General features: G+C 35.8%; 1 protein-coding gene and 1 long non-coding RNA gene across 14 annotated transcripts in view; one reads left to right on the plus strand and one right to left on the minus strand.

The window, feature by feature from the left end:
• KRIT1 (KRIT1 ankyrin repeat containing) overlaps positions 1-22,912 on the plus strand; it is a 40,303-nt gene that overhangs the window by 12,587 nt on the left and 4,804 nt on the right. For all 13 annotated transcript variants that reach the window (XM_086397947.1, XM_086397941.1, XM_086397950.1 and 10 more), the window contains 10 exons: positions 70-313; positions 492-607; positions 827-970; positions 8,979-9,135; positions 9,851-9,958; positions 11,441-11,597; positions 12,822-12,973; positions 19,672-19,838; positions 20,464-20,551; positions 21,016-21,222. In XM_086397947.1, the coding sequence (XP_086254073.1) occupies positions 70-313; positions 492-607; positions 827-970; positions 8,979-9,135; positions 9,851-9,958; positions 11,441-11,597; positions 12,822-12,973; positions 19,672-19,838; positions 20,464-20,551; positions 21,016-21,222 (1,540 nt within the window). The remainder of the gene's footprint in view (positions 1-69; positions 314-491; positions 608-826; positions 971-8,978; positions 9,136-9,850; positions 9,959-11,440; positions 11,598-12,821; positions 12,974-19,671; positions 19,839-20,463; positions 20,552-21,015; positions 21,223-22,912) is intronic.
• LOC147374689 (uncharacterized) overlaps positions 12,321-22,912 on the minus strand; it is a 65,450-nt gene continuing 54,858 nt past the window's right edge. The window contains exons 4-5 of the long non-coding RNA XR_015163024.1: positions 18,051-18,131; positions 12,321-13,216 (exon numbers count right to left, since the gene is read on the minus strand). This is a non-coding gene — a long non-coding RNA (uncharacterized LOC147374689). The remainder of the gene's footprint in view (positions 13,217-18,050; positions 18,132-22,912) is intronic.

Raw genomic sequence — 22,912 nt, forward strand, 5'->3', positions numbered from 1 at the left:
AGTAGTTTACTTTTTTCATCTTCACTTTAGTACAAATACTTCTTCTGCCTCTTCTTTCTATTTTGCCAGGTGGCTAGATGAACGTCACACACAGTCTCACTTTATTCCAGCCTTATTCCGACCTTCTCCTCTTGAGCGGATAAAAACTAATGTTATAAACCCTGCATATGCTACTGAATCAGGTCAGGCAGAAAACTCACTACACATGGGCTACAGTGCACTAGAAATAAAGAGTAAAATGTTAGCCCTAGAGAAAGCAGATACCTGTATTTACAACCCTTTGTTTGGATCAGATCTTCAGTATACAAACCGGGTAAGAATTTTGGCTCTTATTTCAAAAGATATTTCATTTCAAAATATAATTTATTTTTCCTGAGACAAATGCATATATTAGTAATTGTAAACACTGAGATGACATCCTCACTTAGCTCTGCTTTTATACTTGGGTCATAAAGCTCTTAAACAGCTTTTGTTCTGTTTTCCCTTTCTAGGTAGATAAAGTGGTAATAAATCCATACTTTGGTCTAGGAGCTCCAGACTACTCGAAAATCCAAATTCCCAAACAGGAGCAATGGCAGAGGAGCAGGAGCAGTGTCACCGAAGACAAGTACGACTCTGGTTTCACTTCACTGTGCCTTTAAAAGCCTATATGCTAATATTGAACAATTATTGTAAATGATATATGCAATAGTATGCAATGTAATCACTGCGTAAATGATTCAGTTTACAGCTGTTCAGTGATGTGTAGCTTTCATAGATGTGTCATATTTGTTTCAGAACAATTTGAATTTCAACACTGTTGTTCTTGTTTGTTTTTCATGATTAGGGAACGACAGTGGGTAGACGATTTTCCTCTCCATCGAAGTGCCTGTGAAGGAGATTCGGAATTACTAAACCGACTTCTCAATGAAAGATTTTCAGTCAACCAATTAGATAGTGACCACTGGGCACCCATTCATTATGCATGCTGGTAAATAGATTACTTATTCTTTTCTTGTTAGAAAGAATGAATCTTTAGTTATTAATGTTAGTGTTTCTTTTCAAAGCTGTTCTCATTCCAGCCACTTTTTCCTCCACCCTGTGTGTTTGCCTTCTGCGCTTTCTCTGTAGGAATCTTTGATTACTATGCGTGTGCCACAGCATCTGGCCCGTTTGAAAAGTATCATTAATGTTCTCAGGCATTTCTTAGGTCATGAAGTAGGATAGCTAATGACTAACAAGTGCCACTGCACAGCAGTTGGTCCCTTGGTCACCCACAATGTCTATTGTTTTGTACTGGAGTTGTATTATGTTTGCTTATCCTTACTATAAAATTTACGTGTGTTAGCTACATATGACTTGACCTGTATCATGTTAGACAAGTATTCTTTTAGTTCTTTGGAAAGCTGTGGTATCTGGAAACATCCAAAAGTTTTCATTAGAATTAAAGCTTTTTTTTTTTTTTGATGAGAAGAATTAGCTCTCAGGAGTGAGGTTAGCTCTCTCCACTAGTTGCCTATGGAGTTCTTGCTCTTGCACTCTTCTCACATAATCATAACTCTTCCCCTCAGCCTGGACTGAGTTATTAAATTTATGTTCATAGCAGTAGTTAACCATTTGCTATAGCCTGTCCTCTAGAAAGGATGTAATGAAGTTATTTACCTTTATATATTTTTTAATTTATTTAAATTGGAGGCTAATTACAATATTGTGTTGGTTCTTGCCATACATCGACATGAATCAGCCACGGGTACACATGTGTCCCCCATCCCGAACCCCCCTCCCACCTCACTCTCCACCCCATCCCTCTGGGTTGTCCCAGTGCACTGGCTTTGAGTGCCCTGCTTCATGCATCCAACTTGGATTGGTCATCTGTTTCACACATGGTAATATACATGTTTCAGTGCTATTCTCTCAATCATCCCACCCTCGCCTTCTCCCACAGAGTCCAAAACTCTGTTCTTTATATCTCTGTCTCTTTTGCTGTCTCACATATAGAGTCGTCATTATCATCTTTCTAAATTCCATATATGCATAAATACACTGTATTGATGTTTTTCTTTCTGACTTACTTCACTCTGTATAATAGGCTCCAGTTTCATCCACCTCATTAGAACTGACTCAAATGCATTCTTTTTAATGGCTGAGTAATATTCCATTATGTACATGTACCACAACTTTCTTATCCATTCATCTGCCAATGGACATCTAGGTTGCTTCTGTGTCCTAGCTAATTGTAAACAGTGCTGTGATGAACATTGGGGTACGTATGTCTCTTTCAATTCTTGTTTCCTCGGTGTGTATGGCCAGCAGTGGGACTGCTGGGTCGTATGGTGGTTCTATTTCCAGTTTTTTAAGGAATCTCCACACTGTTCTCCATAGTGGCTGTACTAGTTTGCATTCCCACCAACAGGGTAAGAGGGTTCCCTTTCTTCCACACCCTCTCTAGCATTTGTTTGTAGACTTTTTGATAGCAGCCATTCTGACCAGCATAAGATGGTACCTCATTGTGGTTTTGATTTGCATTTCTCTGATAATGAGTGATGTTGAGCATCTTTTCATTTGTTTGTTAGCCATCTGTATGTCTTCTTTGGAGAAATGTCTGTTTAGTTCTTTGGCCTGTTTTTTGATTGGGTGGTTTATTTTTCTGGTGTTGAGTTGCATGAGCTGCTTGTATATTGTTGAGATTAATTCTTTGTCACTTGTTTCATTTGCTATTATTTTCTCCCATTCTGAAGGCTGTCTTTTCACCTTGCTTATAGTTTCCTTTGTTGTGCAAAAGCTTTTAAGTTTATTAGGTCCCATTTGTTTATTTTTGCTTTTATTTCCATTACTCTGGGAGGTAGGTCACAGAGGATCTTGCTGTGATTTATGTCAGAGAGTGTTCTGCCTATGTTTTCCTCTAGTTTTACCTTATATTTTATGGGAAAGTTGCTTTTGACTTACTGTTTAAAATGAGCTTCTCTGGCTAGTTTGAGAAGTGCCTACATTGTTTATTGCCTGTTAAAAGTCCACAGCTTTTTAGCTGCAGGGCATTGAGCAAGCAACTTTACTTCACCTCTCTGCATCTTAGTTTATTTCAGTCAGTTCAGTTCAGTCGCTCAGTCGTGTCTGACTCTTTGCGACCCCATGAATCGCAGCATGCCAGGCCTCCCTATCCATCACCAACTCCCAGAGTTCACTCAAACCCATGTCCATCAAGTCGGTGATGCCATCCAGCCATCTCATCCTCTGTCGTCCCCTTCTCCTCCTGCCCCCAATCCCTCCCAGCATCAGGGTCTTTTCCAATGAGTCAACTCTTCGCATGAGGTGGCCAAAGTACTGGAGATTCAGCTTTAGCATCAGTCCTTCCAAAGAAATCCCAGGGCTGATCTCCTTCAGAATGGACTAGTTGGATCTCCTTGCAGTCCAAGGGACTCTCAAGAGTCTTCTCCAACACCACAGTTCAAATCACTTCTTCGGTGCTCAGCTTTCTTCACAGTCCAACTCTCACATCCATACATGACCACTGGAAAAACCATAGCCTTGACTAGATGGACCTTTGTTGGCAAAGTAATGTCTCTGCTTTTGAATGTGCTATCTAGGTTGGTCATAACTTTCCTTCCAAGGAGTAAACATCTTTTAATTTCATGGCTGCAATCACCAACTGCAGTGATTTTGGAGCCCAAAAAGATAAAGTCTGACACTGTTTCCACTGTTTCCCCATCTATTTCCAATGAAGTGTTGGGACCAGATGCCATGATCTTCATTTTCTAAATCTTGAGCTTTAAGCCAACTTTTTCACTCTCCTCTTTCACTTTCATCAAGAGGCTCTTTAGTTCTTCACTTTCTGCCATAAGGGTGGTGTCATCTGCATATCTGAGGTTACTGATATTTCTCCCAGCAATCTTGATTCCAGCTTGTGCTTCTTCCAGCCCAGCGTTTCTCATGATGTACTCTGCATATAAATTAAATAAGCAGGGTGACAATATACAGCCTTGACGTACTCCTTTTCCTATTTGGAACCAGTCTGTTGTTCCACGTCCAGTTCTAACTGTTGCTTCCTGACCTGCATACAGGTTTCTCAAGAGGCAGGTCAGGTGGTCTGGTATTCCCATCTCTTTCAGAATTTTCCACAGTTTATTGTGATCCACATAGTCAAAGGCTTTGGCATAGTCAGTAAAGCAGAGATAGATGTTTTTCTGGAACTCTCTTCCTTTTTCAATGATCCAGCAGATATTGGCAATTTGATCTCTGGTTCCTCTGCCTTTTCTAAAACCAGCTTGAACATCAGGAAGTTCACGGTTCACATATTGCTGAAGCCTGGCTTGGAGAATTTTGAGCATTACTTTACTAGCGTGTGAGATGAGTGCTAGTTTATTTATCTATATGTAAAATACAATAATTAGATCATTTCCAACTGAAAGTCTTTTGATTTCTCTGATTTCAATATTTGTGATTAAGTAGCTAAATATAGTTGCTTTTAATATATATCTTTTCTCTATTGACATTATGCTATTTCTTTAAAAATATCTTTTATTAAATATGCTCAATTTTTTTCTGCTTCCTTAAAAATATTTTATTCTATTAATGTAACCTTAATTGTTTTCCCATTATAGGGAATTTTTATACTCAGATTTGAAAAGAGTTACCCTAAGTCTTCTTTCACTGAAGTTATAATTGTTTTTTCAGATTACTGGTAAATACTGGTAGCAGCAACAGTACCAGAAGAAATCACATGCTTTTCCTTGAGCTAAACAAAAAGAAGTAAAGAATATAGTTCAAACATCACGAATTGAGAAAGACAGAGCTAGTGAATTTTAGCTTAGGAATCCCAAAATTACATTTGCCTGTATTGTTGCCCTTTCTGTGGCAGGGCCTCATTTCCTTCTCTATTAAGAGAGTGATAATATTTTCAACTACGTATTACATAAAAACAGAAGTATGGTATTGTATTTAATGTGCTTTGGAATGTACCTACATTTTAGTCCCTACTGAATATTTTAGTTCCTAAAAGTATGGCCTTTAGCAAATTAGTTAATGTCTCTAAGGATCTATTTCTTTATCTAAAAGATGAGCTTAATTTTAGTGCTTTTTTTAAGATTAGAGGAGAAAATGTGAATAAATGCTTGGAAGGGTACCTGGCAGTAATAAGCATTCAAAAAAATGGCTATTATTAAAGTATTATAAAAATTTAAAGATTTTGATGTCTGAATCTAAAATTCATTCATCTGTTGTATTTTTATTTGGATATTACTCCAATACACTGAGGAAGAGTTTTATCCATCAATAAAATCAAATTTCCATCAGCTGGAAATAATAACCAAGTTTAATATACCAGTAGTAGTAGTAATATAGGTCACCTTGCAATACTTTTAATAAGATAGATCATTTGATTGGTGTGAACTTGAATGAAGACTGATTAAACTATTTAGTAAAGAACATAAATTACTTTATCTTGGAAATGTACTCTTACTTACTAATTAATACTAGGATTAGAAGAGGATTACTGGGCTGTCTCATCAAGAGACTGGGATGGGGTCTATCTTTATAAGCTTATACAAGATGTTTTATCCCTCTTATTCTGTCTTCTCATCTTTAAACTGGAGAAGGAAATGGCAACCCACTCCAGTGTTCTTGCCTGGAGGATCTCAGGGACGGGGGAGCCTGGTGGGCTGCCGTCTGTGGGGTCGCACAGAGTCGGACACAACTGACGCGACTTAGCAGCAGCAGCATCTTTAAACTGAAGGATTTTATTAGATCAGTGGTTCTCAAACTTTTGTGTTAAAACTCCTTTTATTCTTCAAAATTACAAGATCCCAAAGAGCTTTGGTTTATGTGAAGTAATACCTAGTGTTATATACTTTATTAGAAGTTAAAACTGAAAAATGTCTAAAGAATTTAATTATTTTAAAGTAGCATATTAATATAAATAGCAGAGTTTTCCAAATATATCTTATTTTCCAAAATAAAAAAGTTAATAAGAAAAGTAGCAGTGTTCTTGCCTGGAGAATTCCAGGGACGAGGAGCCTGGTGGGCTGCCGTCTGTGGGGTCACACAGAGTCGGACACGACTGACGCGACTTAGCAGCAGCAGCATTGTTTTACATTCTTGCATCGTTTTACTGTGCAACCTTATAGAAAATAGTTGGATTCTCACATCTGATCTTGCCTTTAATTTGTTTCAATTCTCATGTCAGGGAGCTTCTAGAGAACTCTGCTATATACTTAAGAGAAAATCATAGTGAAAAGGGAGAATAACATCTCAGTATTACTATGAAATATGTTTTACCTAGAGGACATGCTGAAAAGCTTTCAGTGATCTTCCTGGTTTCCTGGATCAGTCTTTGAGGATCACTTAATGAAATCACCCCTAGGATTGCTCCAAGCTTTAAAAATTATATTGATTGACAGGTGCCTAAAAACTTTTCTTTACCAGAATCACCATTTCCAAAACTGTTTAATTTGGCTTTCTCCCCATATGGGTAACCTCTCAGCCACTCAGTAAATGTCTCACTGACATCTCATATTTTCTCACCTCTCTCAAATCAGTGTCTTCTCTCTCTGATAGTACTTCCAGGCTTCACATCATTGGTAGAGAGTGTTTCAGAACTCTGATGATTTGGCTCCCTACAAATTATCCCATCTGATTTCATTTGGGCCTTCAGTGCAACGAGCTGTGTATTGTCTTTATCTCATTCATCCTGTCAAGTTTTCGGTCCCCTATTCTAAACCTAGAAACTTCCCTGGTGGCTCAGACAGGTAAAGAATCTGCCTGCATTGGGGGACACCTGATTCAGTCCCTGGGTTGGGCAGATTTCTGGAGAAGGGAATGGCAATCTACTCCAGTATTCTTGCCTGCAGAATACCCATGGACAGAGGAGTCTGGCGGGCTACAGTCCATGGGGTCGCAAAGAGTCAGACACTTCTCTGCACTTTCTGCTTTTCTGTACTTTCTTTTCTCTTGTCTTCAAACATACATGAATCCTCTCCCTACTCGAAAAAGAACCTTAATTTGAACCTGCTGGCCCTTCTGGCCACTGTGCTGTTTCTTTCCTTCCTTTCACAGCCAGACTTCAGTGACTACAGGACCATACTCACTGCTTTCTCTTTTTCAGTCTTCATGAACCTTCTTAACCTTTCTGAGTTTTTAATCTCTTTCACTGCTCTGCTGCATTTAACGCTGTTGACCACCCCTTTGTTTGCAGAACAAATGGCAGTTGAAAGGGCAGCTATAATAGAGCTATAATGAAGGTCAATACAAATGCAAGATAATACTTATCATTATTATTATTGAAATACTGGTCTTCATCCTGTGACCCAAGCATGTTTTATATTAATAGTATAGAAACTGTTACACTAAGAGTCAGAAAATTGGATTTTAACTGGTTAACCATGAGACCTTGGGCAAATTACTAAACTGGTACAAGCTTCATTTTTTTCATCTGTGCATTAGAAATATCTCTGCCTGCCTCATAAGTTGTTGTGAAGATTATATTAAGTAATTATATAAAGAAGTACCTTGAAAACTTATTAATCATACACAGAGTTGAACTGTCCCCCTCAGTATCTTTTCCTATTCTGAGAGTATGTTTTTCAAGATGCATTTCATTGTTCTAAGATGTTCATATTTCTCTCTCAGAAAGGTTTCATCCATTCTTGCAGCTTTAACAGGCTCAGTTGGATGAATTTGTATATCTGGTACCTCAAGCCTTTGCCTTCCTCCTGAGTATCAAGTCTGTGTTTTCAGTTGCCAGCTGAACAGTTTAGTCACCCATTTTCTTAATGCCTGAGGCAGTATGGAGAATGCAAAGATATAACTTTCAAGGAACATCCAGGCTGACAGAAATATATATATAAAAGGATGAAAGTAGTTAATGAGATTAAAAAAGTAAAAGTAAAATGGTAAATTATAGTGGGAATATATATAGGACGTAGTTGGTAAACTGTTTCAGAGAAATAACAGAACTTAACCTGAAATAAAATCAGGAGAAGGAAAAAAGACATCTCAAGAATAGCTAAGAATGTAAGCAAACAGTCACGTGAATGAGAAGGGTAGGATACAAGTGGCAGGTTCAGGGCATGTGTGAAAGGGAAGAAAGTTGACGGTTTAGTTCTAAAGATGTGCTGTTTGCCCCTCAGATGCACCATATCTAAGAGCAAATTTCCTTTCCCTTTTTACCCATTTATTTCCAAAAAAATGAATTGCCTTTCCACCATTGCGTTAGATTGAAGCCTTATATGTCTTTGTAACTAGATGGTAAATTCACTATGTCTGGCACATTCTTTGTACTCTTTGCTTACTTTTTTTCCTCACTACCTAGAATATTTTACTTCTCTTCAGCATCTCTTCAGCTTTTAAATTGTTCTTCTATCAGAATACTTTTCAGGACTCTCTTAGACTGAAATCTTATCTTCCTTTTCCAGCATTTTCTAAAGCATCAATGTATACTATTATTTGACAAATATATATATTTTGATTGTTACTCTCAACTGTTACTTAAATGTTACAGCATGATGTAACTTATCTCACATGTTTGTTTTCCTCTGATTACATTAGAAGCCTTTACCAGAGCAGAGACCATTTATCTTAACATATCTTTGTGTCTTTCACATTGCCTCATTCAACAGCTACATGTAAATTAGGTCTTGGGCCTATTGTAAATTTAAAAAAAAGCATTATTAAATTTATGAGTTACTTTCTGCTCCTGAAAATATTTTTGACTAAAAATTTTATCTCCCTAATTTATAATTTTTGTATATTTTGTACGATTGTGATTCTGTATCCTCTGCTCTATCTTGTATTTGAGATTATATTTTCTCCCAGTTGATCAGAAATAGAAACATTTGAATTAAATCAGAGTACTTCATAAGAAATCCATAAGGACTGAAAACATTTACATAAATGTCTTCATTCCTTGTTCTCTGCCATAGAAAAGTCTTAGATTTCTTTGAGATGTCTGAAATTTGGATTTTTCAAACACTTCATATGACTTTTGTAGGTGTTTTATTTTTTTGTAGGTATGGAAAAGTTGAAGCCACTCGCATATTGTTAGAGAAAGGAAAGTGTAATCCAAACCTTCTAAATGGACAGCTTAGCTCTCCTCTTCATTTTGCTGCTGGAGGAGGACATGCGGAAATTGTACAGATCCTCCTAAACCATCCAGAAATTGACAGAGTAAGTTATTTTCCAGGCGTTGTTTTTTTTAACATCCAAACAGTAAATAACTAGTAATGACACTTAAAATGTTTAGTTGTACACTTGAGAGGTCAGCTGAGAAATGAAAACAAATTTAACTTGCTATATAGAATAAATAATATGTATACACTTTGCTTTTAAATTGTAATAGAATACACCTCACATAAAATATACCATTTTTGCCATTTTTAGTTGTACAGATCAGTGGCATTAAGTACATTTACATTGTTTTACAACCATCATCACCATGTATCGCCCAAATGTACATAAAATTTAGCTTCCTGTCATTTTATATAAAGTGTCTCCTGTATTGCAGGGAGATTCTTTACCAACTGAGCTATCAGGGAAGCCCTTATATAAAGTGTTTTCTAAAAAATATCTTAAAGAAGGAAAAAGATATTTTGGAATTTGTACTGTCAGATGTGTAAGGGAAAAATAATAGCTTTAACAAGACCTTTGTTGCTATAAACAGAAGTTTGGAAAAACAATAGCCACAGTGATTAGTGCTTTGAATCTTTCATCTTCGGCTGTTCATGTTTACTTGAAGTATAGCATGCAGTAAGTATGCTTAATACCTACTTAACACTTGCCAGTAGTCTTTTTAATGAAATTTTGATTGACTGACATTTTCCCTTACTTGTATATTTGTAATGCCTTTTTTCTTTAACCTCTGATTTTTCCCTCACATTCCTAGCACATAACAGACCAACAGGGAAGATCTCCTTTAAATATTTGTGAAGAAAACAAACAAAATAATTGGGAAGAAGCTGCAAAATTGTTGAAGGAAGCCATTAACAAACCAGTAAGAATTACCTTCATAAATATTAGTTAGAGCCAAGCATCGTATTAAAGTTGATAAAATTTGAGGATTTGTGGTAAGAATGGAAGGATAAATGTATGGATGGCTTACTTTTATAAAGCCTCATGTTTAGACATCGTAGATATTAAATTTGCTGTCATCTCTAACATTTGGGCATTTATTCTTGCATATCGAAATAAAAGTTTGCATAAGTAAATCTTTCAATCACTTAAAATTAATCTAATTCCCAATGTAATCTCTATACTTTATATGGTGATTACAAATTGTAACCACTTCATTGAAGCATCTCTCTCTACTTAGGCCTTCTAAGTGAAGTGAAAGTGTTCATCGTTTAGTCATGTCCAGCTCTTTGCGACCCCATGGACTAAAAAGGATAAAAGTTTTATACCAACAGGATATAACCCATATATCTGAGCCTTTCCAGACATTTCCATTAACTAGATAATATGTACTTGTTGAGTATTTTTGTAAATTTACCACCATGAAATGCTGAAAGTGATGTGATAAATAATAAGTACATGATCTCTGTCTTAAAGGGAAATTTCACACATTCATACACGTTTTTGTCAAAACATTATTCCCTGAGCACAGGACAAAAGCAAGGAAATAGATAAGCAGTACAGGCACCCTTATATTAACTTCATTGCAATTTACTTTCTAATTGTATAGTTAAAAACACATTTTTATTTCTCATATAATCTTTAAATCTGAAGGTATACGATAAAAGGATTTAGGTACTTTTACCTAAAATGAACTGTCCTGGAAGTTGTTTAGAGGCATCAGTTACTTCCTATAACAATAAAAATGAATTGATAATATCATTTCTCTCTGTGATTTTCTGAACTGGAAGAAAGAAACTGGCTGCATAACTTGTATCTGCAAAGTCCTTTATCACAGATTGCTTTTGGGATAAATTATTGCTGGTGCACATTTCTACATTGTAATTTGTAGCCCACTAAACTCATGAGGTAGTTAACTAACACCAGATTTAGTTAACCAGGTCTGTATCCCCCATTTGGTATTAACATTGTACATTAATAGCTTTAAAGTATCCTCTCAGAAGATTTTTGAAGTTGAGTATTTTTTTTTTTAAACCATTTCCCTTCATTTCTCAAACTTATTTGACCATGGAATATTCAGAAGAAATTTCATGTTTAAAAATATAAATAATGGAAGTAAATTTTTAAAAAATACTGCCAGAAGTGGTTAGGATTCTAAGCTTCCAGTGCGGGAGGCACAGGTTTGATCCCTTATTGGGCCACAAAGATTGCAAGCTGTGCAGCAAGCCAAAAATAGAAAAAATAAAATATTGCCAGAAGATTCTCACTTAAAGTAGTTTTTCTGATATTTTCCATATTAGAAATCTATAATAAAGCAGATGAAGTTGAAATTAAAGCATTTTGGGGGGTTGGGATGTATAACTTCTACCCAGCTTGCATAATTTATTATCATTCTTTGTCCTAGTATGAAAAAGTTCGTATATACAGAATGGATGGATCGTACCGTTCTGTTGAACTGAAGCATGGAAATAATACCACAGTGCAGCAGATAATGGAAGGAATGCGTCTCTCTCAAGAAACACAGCAATATTTCACTATTTGGATCTGTTCAGAAAACCTCAGTAAGAAACTTGTTATTTTGATGTATAAACCTCATTATTCCTTTCTGAGAGTGAGTTGGTAAACTGAAGGGTAGCGTCAATTATTATTGACTTTTAAATTTTCAAATGATATAATATTCTTCTCTTTTACATAAATTGTTTATGTTCAAACTGCTGAAACAGATAAGCCTCTGCTTGCTCCTGGCCCCTCTTTATTCATACAATGTTGGGTTTTTTTTTACTAATTTTATGTACTTATTTATTTTTGGCTGTGCTGTTCTTCATGGCTGCGTGGACTTTTTTCTAGTTGTGGCAAGTGGAGCCTACTCTCTAGCTGTGGTGTGAGGGCTTCTGATTGCAGTACAGCAGTAGAACAATGGCATCTGTTGTTGGGGAGCACAGGCTCTAGGGCGTGTGGACTCAGTAGTGGTGCCGCGTGGGCTCTAGAGCACAGGCTCAGGGGTTGTGGCACAAGGGCCTAGTTTCTCCCCAGCATCTGGGATAATCCCGGATCGGCCATCAAAGCCATGTCTCCTGCATTGGCAAGTGGATTCTTTACTTCTGAGTCACCAGAGAACGCCATACAATGTTTGAAGTGGTAAAAACCAAAACATTTTTTCTTTGGCAATGAAATTTGATTTGAATGCTGTTTAAATGCAGTTTAAATTTCATTTGAATTCTGTTTAAATGCATCCAACTTGCCTTTATTTTCAGTGCTCACCTCCTCTCGGAATACAGATATTCTTTTTCTTTATATTGGTTTTCTATCAGATCTTTCTATCGCAGTTCAGTTCAGTTCAGTCGTTCACTCATGTTCGACTCTTTATTTAAACTCAGCCTAATGTCACTACAGATTTGGTCTCTCAGACAAAGTATTGCAAATGCATAAGGGATTTCATCGAGGTGGTTGTGATTTGTTTTCTAGTGATTTAACTATTTTTTTAAACACCAAATTTTTACCGATTGTATCATAATTAAATAGGCTATCATGGAATTTAGGATCTTAAATTCATTTGATAAATTTTAATTCATTTCCAGAATTATTCTCATAATTCTTACATTCTTAAAAAACAGTTAACCTCAAATTGGGCATAATATTGATTAAAATCAATATTGATGTAAATTTAGACCTTTAATTTGTGTGTGTTCAATACTTAGGTACAGAATTTAATGAAAAGTTTCTATGTGTTGATGTAATTAGTTCATTTTTACGTTATCATTTATTAAGGGAAAGATATTTTTCAGGCCTTCAACTCAAGCCTTATCATAAACCATTGCAACATGTTCGTGACTGGCCAGAAATACTTGCTGAATTGACTAATTTGGATCCCCAAAGGGAAACACCACAGCTTTTCCTAAGAAGAGATGTGAGACTTCCTTTGGAAGTTGAGAAAAAGGTTTGCTCAGACATCTGTTTTATAGTCATTGATGTTCAGAATCTGCTGAGTTCCTATTTTACGCACCAGAGGCAAACATTGTGCTCTTCCTTTTCAGGAGGGTTCATTTCTGTTTTTCTGTTCAATCCTCACATCCCTATTGTAAGTGGTAGAGTTTGAGTCCGTCTACTTACAAAGCCCCTGGTTGGTGTTTCCATTTCCACTTCCATTGTCTTAGAATACAAAAGAAATCGAGACTCCATCCTAAAGAGAATAGAGAGAACTAAAAAAAAAAAAATTCTAGATACAGAAGATTATATTTACAAAGGGGACATTAAAAAGTTATTCCTAGTAGTCAGTATGTAGCTATTTTAGATTCAACAGAGAACTATACATATAGTCTGTCCTAAATAAGTATGTCTGGATTTGAATTACTATAAATGTTAGAAGTGAAATAATGCCATCTGAAGGATGACCAGACAAGGAAAAAACCTAAGGGATATATTACAGTTTAAACTAGGTGATAGTCTAAATACAGCAGTAGCTTTGAAAACTGGGGAAAAGAAAAGTTCTGAGGTCTCATAAATTTGGTGAAGAAAAAGTATACAATGCATTTCCTCATTCTTTTATTCAAGGAAATACTAAACACATAAGGTTAAGCACATTTCAACACGTGAAAACTTCAGTGACCTTGCCCAAACTTGGTAAATGTTTTATGTCTGACTGTTCATATTGTCTCAGAGAAGGCAATGGCACCCCACTCCAGTACTCTTGCCTGGAAAATCCCATGGACAGAGGAGCCTGGTAGGCTGCAGTCCATGGGGTCGCGAAGAGTCGGACACAACTGAGCGACTTCACTTTCACTTTTCAGTTTCATGCATTGGAGAAGGAAATGGCAACCCACTCCAGTGTTCTTGCCTGGAGAATCCCAGGGACAGCGGAGTCTTGGTGGGCTGCCATCTGTGGGGTCGCACAGAGTCGGACACGACTGAAGCGACTTAGCAGCAGCATTCATATTGTCTGTCTTATATTATCCAACTTAAGGTAAAAAAGACGTTTGACAAAATTGAATAGCCTTTCTTGATAGAACTCAGAAAACTAGGAGGGGAGCTTCCTCAATCCTATAAATGGAATTTATAAAAAACCTGCAGTTAACATACTCAATGGTAGAAGACTGAAAACTTTCCTCCTAAGATCAGGAACAAGACAAGGATGCCTGCTTTCACCACTGCTGTTTAACACAGAACAAGAAGTTCTAACGAAAGCAGTTGGTCACACTCTCCCCAGCAGCACCAAAAAGTAAAGAAAGAAAAAAAAAAGGACATCCAAATTGAAAAGGCAAAAGTTAAACTGTCTCTGTTTATCAAAAATGACATGATCCTATATACGGGGAATTCCAAAGAATCTACACAAAAGCTGCTAGAGCTAATAAATGGACTCAGCAGAGTTGCAGGGCGCATGCTCAGCATGTGAGATCAATTGTTTCTACAACCAGCCACAGACACTCAAAAAAAAGGAAATGAAGAAATCCTCTAGAATAACTTCTATAAGGATAAAATACCTAGGAGTAAATTTAATAAAAGAGATGCAAAACTTATACATTGAAAACTACAAGAATAAAGTGAAGGGATTCACATTTCCCAATTTCTTAGTACAAAGCTACAGTAATCCAAGCAATTTGGTACTGGTATAAAGATAGAATTGAGAATGGAATAGAGTTGAGAGTCCTCAAATAACTCCATATACCATACCAACTACTTTTTTGACAAGGATGCCAAGTGAATTCAATGAAGAAAGAGTAGTTTCTTCAACAGATGATACTAGGGCAACTGGAAATTCACACTCAAAAGTATCAAATTGGACTCTGATCTCACACCACATCAAAAATTAACTCAGTGTCTTAATAACCTAAATATAAAAGCCAAAACCATAAAATTCTTAGGACAAAATATATGTGTAATCTTTTTTTTTTTTTTTTTTTTTCTTTTTTTTTATTTCTTTTTTTTGTTTTGTTTTTATCATTTTTTTTTTTTTTAATTTTTATTTTTATTTTTAAAAAAAAAATCACATGCTCCCCATCCTGAACCCTCCTCCCTCCCAACCTCCCCATACCATCCCCCTGGGCCTTCCCAGCGCACCAGCCCCAAGCATCCAGCATCGTGCACTGAACCTGGACTGGCATCTCGTTTCATACATGACATTTCACATGTTTCAATGACATTCTCCCAAATCTTCCCACCCTCTCCCACAGAGTCCATAAGACTATTCTATACATCAGTGTCTCTTTTGCTGTCTCGTACACAGGGTTATCGTTACCATCTTTCTAAATTCCATATACATGCGTTAGTATACTGTATTTATGTTTTTCCTTCTGGCTTACTTCACTCTGTATAATAGTCTCCAGTTTCATCCACCTCATTAGAACTGATTCAAATGTATTCTTTTTAATGGCTGAGTAATACTCCATTGTGTATATGTACCACAGCTTTCTTATCCATTCATCTGCTGATGGACATCTAGGTTGCTTCCATGTCCTGGCTATTATAAACAGTGCTGCGATGAACATTGGGGTACACGTGTCTCTTTCCCTTCTGGTTTCCTCAGTGTGTATGCCCAGCGGTGGGATTGCTGGATCATAAGGCAGTTCTATTTCCAGTTTTTTAAGGAATCTCCACACTGTTCTCCATAGTGGCTGTACTAATTTGCATTCCCACCAACAGTGTAAGAGGGTTCCCTTTTCTCCACACCCTCTCCAGCATTTATTATTTGTAGACTTTTGGATCGCAGCCATTCTGACTGGTGTGAAATGGTACCTCATAGTGTAATCTTTATGACCTTAGATTTGGCCATGGAGCTTTAGATATAACACCAAAAACATGAGTAACAAAAGAAAAAATAGATAAATTGAACTTCATCAAAATTAAAATCATTTGTAAATCAAAGGACATTATCATTAAATAGAAAAGACAAGCTAGATAATAGAAGAAGATACTTGAAAATCATATATACGATAACTGTTTCAGTTTAGTTCAGTTCAGTCGCTCAGTCATGTCCAACTCTGCAACCCAATGGACTGCAGCACTCCAGGCTTCCCTGTCATCACTAACTCCTGGAGTTTACTCAAACTCATGTCCATAGGATCAGTGATGATATCCAACCATCTCATCCTTTGTCATCCCCTTCTCCTCCCGTCCAACCATCTCATCCTCTGTCATCCCCTTCTCCTCCCCCCTTCGGTCTTTCCCAGCATCAGGGTCTTTTCTAATGAGTCAGCTCTTCGCATCAGATGGCCAAAGTATTGGAGTTTCAGCTTCAACATTAGTCTTTCCAATGAATATTCAGGACTGATTTCCTTTAGGATGGACTGGTTGGATCTCCTTGCAGTCCAAAGGACTCTCCAGAGTCTTCTCCAACAACACACTTCAAAAGCATCAATTCTTTGGCACTCAGCTTTCCTTATAGTCCAACTCTCAGATGCATACATGACCACTGGAAAAACCATAGCTTTGGCTAGATGGACCTTTGTTGGTAAAGTAATATCTCTGCTCTTTAATATGCTATCTATGTTGGTCATAGCTTTTCTTCCAAGGAACAAGTGTCTTTTAATTTCATGGCTGCAATCACCAACTGCATTGATTTTGGAGCCCCCAAAAATAAAGTCTCTCACTGGTTCCATTGTTTCCTCATCTACTTGCCATGAAGTGATGGGACTGGATGCCATGATCTTAGTTTTCTGAATGTTGAATGCTTACTATTCAGAATATAAAAGGAACTCCTACAACTTAGCAACAAAAAGACAACTCAATTAAATTGGGTAAAGGACTTAACATTTCTCCAGTAAAGATACACAAGTGGCTAACAAGCACATGAGATGTTGTTCAAGATCATTAGGCATTAAAGAAATGCAAATCAAAACAAAAAGAATCCACACCTACTGCTGCTGCTGCTGCTGAGTCACTTCAGTCGTGTCTGACTCTGTGCGACCCCATAGATGGCAGCCCACCAGGCTCCACCATCCCTGGGGTTCTCCAGGCAAGAACACTGGAGTGGGTTGCCATTTCCTTCTCCAATGCAGGAAAGTGAAAAGTGAAAGTAAAGTAGCTCAGTCGTGTCCAACCCTCAATGACCCAATAGACTGCAGCCTTCCAGGCTCCTCGGTCCATGGGATTTTCCAGGCAAGAGTACTGGAGTGGGGTGCCATTGCCTTCTCCGCCACACCTACAAGGGTGGCTGTAATAATAGCAGTTTATAAAGGAAGATACTGAGGGTTGAGGAAGTAGAGAAAATAGAACCTTTGTATGCTGTAGATGGTAATATAAAATGGTGTGGCCTCTGTGGAAAACAGTGGAATAGTTCTTAAAAACACTAAACATAGAATTACTATTTGATTCAGCAATTCCACTCCTAGGTGCATACCTAAAGAAAACAAGAGCTCAAATATCTGTATTCCAACATTCTTATCAGCAATATTTATAATAACCAAAAAGGTGGACACAAGCTGAGTGTTCATCAACAGATCAATGGATAAAGAAAATGTGGTATATACATACAATGGATTCTTATTCATCCATAGAAAGGAATGAAGTTCTGAAACATGTCATAACATGGATGGACCTTGAAAATATGTTAGGTGAAATAAGCCAGACACAAAAGGAAAAAGTGTTTGATTTTACTTACATTAAATAAATATCTAGAACAGGCAAATTCATAAACAGTATGTTAGAGATTAGCACAGGTGAGATGCGCAGGGAGTGAGGACTTACTGGTTACAGAATTTCTGTTTGGATGTTGACATGTGAAAATAGTGGTGATGGTTCACAGCATTATGAATGTAATGAATGCCACTAAATTCTACACTTAAAACATAGGTAAAGTGGCAACTTTGATTAAACAAAATGTGATAGATCTATGAAATCTGCAAGTAATCTAAGTATACTCAGCCTGTTTTCCTTCTTCACTTAAATATTTTCAAAGTTGGCTGGTAGAGAAAGAGTAATAATAATGATAGTACTTGGACATTAAATTAATTGCATTTTATACTACCACTTAGGTAAAGTAGGTTCAACTGAAAAAGAAGCAAGGTTTAGTGAATACTTACAGTGAGTCAGAATATCATCATCTGGTTAAGTGGGTACATTCTTTCACTCCTGTGTAATTGAGAAATTCCTGTTTTTACCATCTGAAAAATAGAAGAATTGCATTGTTTTGGTTAGAATTATTTTAGGATAAGAAGAGCCTACTTTGATTTAAAAAGAACGGTTGTTGACTAATACTCCCTGAATACACTATTAGGAATTATAACTATTCTCTATTCAAATTCTTCAAATTCACTAAGTCGGTTTTTACTAACTAGAAAAATATTTTCTTTCACTTTTTCCCAACATTTAGTTTCAGAAATTAAAAACCCATAGGAAAGTTGAAAAAGTAATAAAATTCATACCATATACCATTCATTAAATTCACTAATTGTTAACATTTTACTATATTTGCTTCACCTTTCCTCTCTTTTCTTTGTAAATCGTTTAAAATTGAGTTGCAGGCATCATGGCACTTCATCCTTAAATATTTTAACATCATCTTATAAGAACAAGGATGTACTGTACATACTACAGAACCACTGTCAACCTAATAAAATTAGTATTTTCCACAATAATATCTAATATCAGACCCATATTCAGATTCCGCCCCCCCCGCCCCGTTTCTCAGTCTCTTAAAACACTCAACTGAAGAAGCTAGTCAACCTTCATGCTTTGTATTTGTTACCTCTTTGCTTCTTTTAATCAAGAGCAATCCCCTTATCTTTTTTCCTCCATGAAATTCTGATTCAATTTTTTAAATATTGTGTGGAGTGTTATTTTAGTTAGCAAGACAACAAAACTTTTTACTGTAAGGAATCTGGGTCATTTTGGATCATATATGGAAATACTCAAGTATTTATTTAGAATATCTGTAATTGGTGATCATATTATTCCAGGTATAAATGTATTCTGTGGGGTAGCATTTTTCAGTCTTTTTTAATCTTATCAGATTAAGGGAAACTTTAGTTTTTAAAACTTAAAGTATGCTCTCCTTTCATGTTATTTATCAAATAAAAACTGTTAAGCTCTTTTCAAACTTCATGTATCCTTCTGGGAATGGACAATACTTCTTTCATCTTCTTTGTGGTTCACTACTATGTTGTGTGAAGCATAAAATTTAGAAGGATGTTTGAGGAATATAAAGAATTTAAGTAAAATTGTACTACAAATTACTCACACTCATATCCATAATTTTACTGGACTTGAATCAGAGGTTAGCAAACTGGCCTATTACCATATCTGAACTGTTGCCTATTTTTGTATATCCTATAAGCTATTAATGGCTGAAAAATTCAGAAGAATTAATATTTCATGTCATGTGAACATTTCATGAAACTCAAATTTCAGAATCAGTATAAAAAGTTTTAGTAGAACTCTGACATTTGTAGATGTATTGTCTACAGCTGCTTTTGTGCTAAACTAGAAGAGTTGAGTCACTCTATTAGAGACTTTATGACTCACAAAGCTTAAAATAATACTGTCTGGTCTTTAATAGAAACGACTTGTCAACCTCTGCTCTAAAGCAAAACCAGCTTATTTATATGCAGTTACATAGCTTTTGCTTTTTCATGTGAGTGACAAGTTGTACATTTATAACAGGAAATTGTGGCCTAATAACCATACTGTATTTTCTCGTTTAAGATTGAAGACCCACTAGCTATTCTTATTCTCTTTGATGAAGCCAGATATAATTTATTGAAGGGCTTTTATACAGCTCCTGATGCTAAACTGATAACATTGGCAAGTCTACTGTTGCAGATAGTTTATGGAAATTACGAGAGTAAGAAACACAAACAAGGTTTCCTAAAGTAAGTATTTAATATAATTCATGGTCTTGTGCTGTGCCCAAGATTCAGTTTACCAAGGAAGTTTAGAAATATGTTATTAAGAACTATTTAGACACTGGTTTGGAATTAAATAACATAAGGCATGGAATGAGAAGAAAACCTATAGTAATGCATTCTTTTAAGTTATATTCTCTCCAAGGTTATTTTTCTTATATTTGAATATAGTGTGATATGCTTTATATTTGTCTTTCTTTACTGTATGTTTAAATAAGTTCACTAAAACCTTACTTAGATAAGTAGTAAAAAAAAAAAAATGTTATAAGGCAGACACATTTCAGAATCCCACCCAAAAACTAGTTCATGTTTCATGTTGTGAAAAAACATTGAAGTTTAGCACATCTAAAGTTTGTTTATTGTAGTTTTCAGTATTCAAAAATATTTTGTGCTTACTGAAAGAAGAAACATTTCTCTAGACTGAACAATGTTGGGATCTTGACTTCTTGCTTAAAATGTCAAGTTCTCTGATATTTTAAGTATAGTATTTTTCAGCTCAAAAATCATTTAAAACCATTTATATCTAGATGATTATATTACTTTAGCTACTAAAGATAATTTATTTTTTAAATGTTGGCATATTTGCTTACAGTGAAGAAAATCTCAAATCTATTGTACCTATTACCAAATTGAAAAGTAAGGCACCTCACTGGACAAACCGAATACTTCATGAATACAAGGTAAGCTGTTAAATAGAAATAAAAAGACATAGCCTAGTTGACATTTTGTTAATATTATTAATATGTTTTAAACATAGGTACATTAAATTTATATTCCTGAAATAAAAAAGTTATAGTTCACATATCTGAAAGAAAAAGTAGCAAGATACTTTATTTTTAACAATATAGAATTTTTTACTGACTACCTTCTATATGCTGGTACTGTGGTAAGTGCTAGAGATTTTTTAAAAATATGAAATAATATACTGTCTTTATCCATGCACTTAAAATGTAATAAATAAGCATTATTTTTAGACCTTGATTTTTATTTTTTAATAGATCTCAGAAGAAAAAGTGCCCTTGGGATAATGTCACACATGTTATTCTTTGGGTTACCCTTGATTTTAGAGACTGTTTAGTTGACCTGTTTGGATTGTTAAAGGTACATTCTCCTTTCACATCTCCTTATTTTACTTTGTTTTTAGAATCTTAGTACAAGTGAAGGTGTCAGTAAAGAAATGCATCACCTACAGCGCATGTTCTTACAGAACTGTTGGGAAATTCCTACATATGGAGCTGCTTTTTTCACAGGACAGATATTTACAAAGGCAAGCCCCAGTAATCATAAAGTCATCCCTGTGTATGTAGGTGTGAATATAAAAGGACTTCATCTCCTCAACATGGAAACTAAGGTAGATTTTTATCGTTTCAGCTGTTTTTGACCAGTCACACTATATATATAATATTTAAAATAACAGTAGTAGGCTACATGAACAATTTCATTTATAATAACAGAGGATGGGGGTTGAAAACAAAATGATTACCAATAGGGAATTGTAGTACATTTCTACATTGAAATACCTTGCAGCCATACAAAAGAATGAAGAATATTTTTGTGTAGAATGATCCCTAAGATATATTTGGTGCTGAACCATATGTAATATGCTATCATTCATGTAAAAATGGGTGGTAACGGGTAGTTAACTGAAGAAAACAAAAACACTAACACAGAAAGATACACGCACATCCCTTTTCATTGAAACATTACTTACAGTGGCCAAGATAAACAACTTAAGTGTTATCAGTGGACAGATGGCTAGAGAAAATGTGTGTGTGTGTGTGTGTGTTATGTTCTTACAGGATTGTTGGGGGGAATTCCTACGTATGGAGCAGCTTTTTGCACAGGATAGATATTTACAAAGGCAAGCCCCAGTACTCAGAGAGTCATCCCTGTGTATGTAAGGCATGAGTATGAAGGTTATACACACACACACACACACACACACACACACACAATGGAATATTATTATTTGGCCATTAGAAAGAATGAAGTCTTGCCATTTGCAATAATATGGATGGACCTTGAGGCCATTATGCTAAGTGAAGTAAGTCAGACAAAGATAAATGCCATATGATCTCATTTGTGTATGGTGAAATCTTAAAAAAACAAAGAAGCTCATAGAAATAAGAACAGACTGGTGGTTGCCAAAGGCAGAGAGTTGGGAAATGGGCAAAATAGGTAACGGGGGTCAAAAGATAGAAACTCTGAGCTGTAAAATACGTCATGGGATGTAGTATAGAGCTTAGTTAATAATGCTGTATTGCATATTTGAAAGTTGCTGAGAGATGAATCTTAAAATTCCTCATCACAACAAAAAAGTGTGTTAACTGTGTGTGGTGATGAATGTTAACAATATTTGCAGTATATACAAATACTGAATCATGCTGTATACCTGAAACTAATATAATGTCATATGTCCGTTATACCTCAAAAAATGTGGGCAAGTGAAAACTAGATTTATATAAATACGTGTTGTGGTGCTTTTGTATGGATAAAAAGTTTCTTAAAGCCTTTGGAGAAGGGAAACTGTGTAACTGCATAGGAGTAGAAGGGAGACATTTCACTTTATAGCATTTTGCAACTTAAAAAAAATTTAACTGTGATTGTATTATCTATTTAAAAATTAATTAGATATAAATGAAAAAGATACAAATTTTAAAAGGAAGTAAAATATCTGAAACAAGTGGTTCATTTTGAAAATTTGAATTAATTACAAGAACATATTTGGGGGCAGGATGAAGTATGGATTGGACTGTGAATACCTGTTAGAACACTTCAGAGCTTTTCTATTCCACCATCTTGGTCTGGTGGAGGTGATGGAATTCCAGTTGAGCTGTTTCAAATCCAAAGATGATGCTGTGAAAGTGCTGCACTCAATATGCCAGCAAATTTGGAAAACTCAACAGTGGCCACAGGACTGGAAAAGGTCAGTTTTCTTTCCAATCCCAAAGAAAGGCAATGCCAAAGAATGCTCAGACTACTGCACAATTGCACTCATCTCACACGCTAGTAATGCTCAAAATTCTCCAAGCCAGGCTTCA

This window comes from Bos grunniens, chromosome 4 (genome assembly GCF_055505025.1).
Source record: "Bos grunniens cultivar Pamir isolate PY7600 chromosome 4, Bosgru_T2T1.0, whole genome shotgun sequence".
Lineage (NCBI taxonomy): Eukaryota > Metazoa > Chordata > Mammalia > Artiodactyla > Bovidae > Bos > Bos grunniens.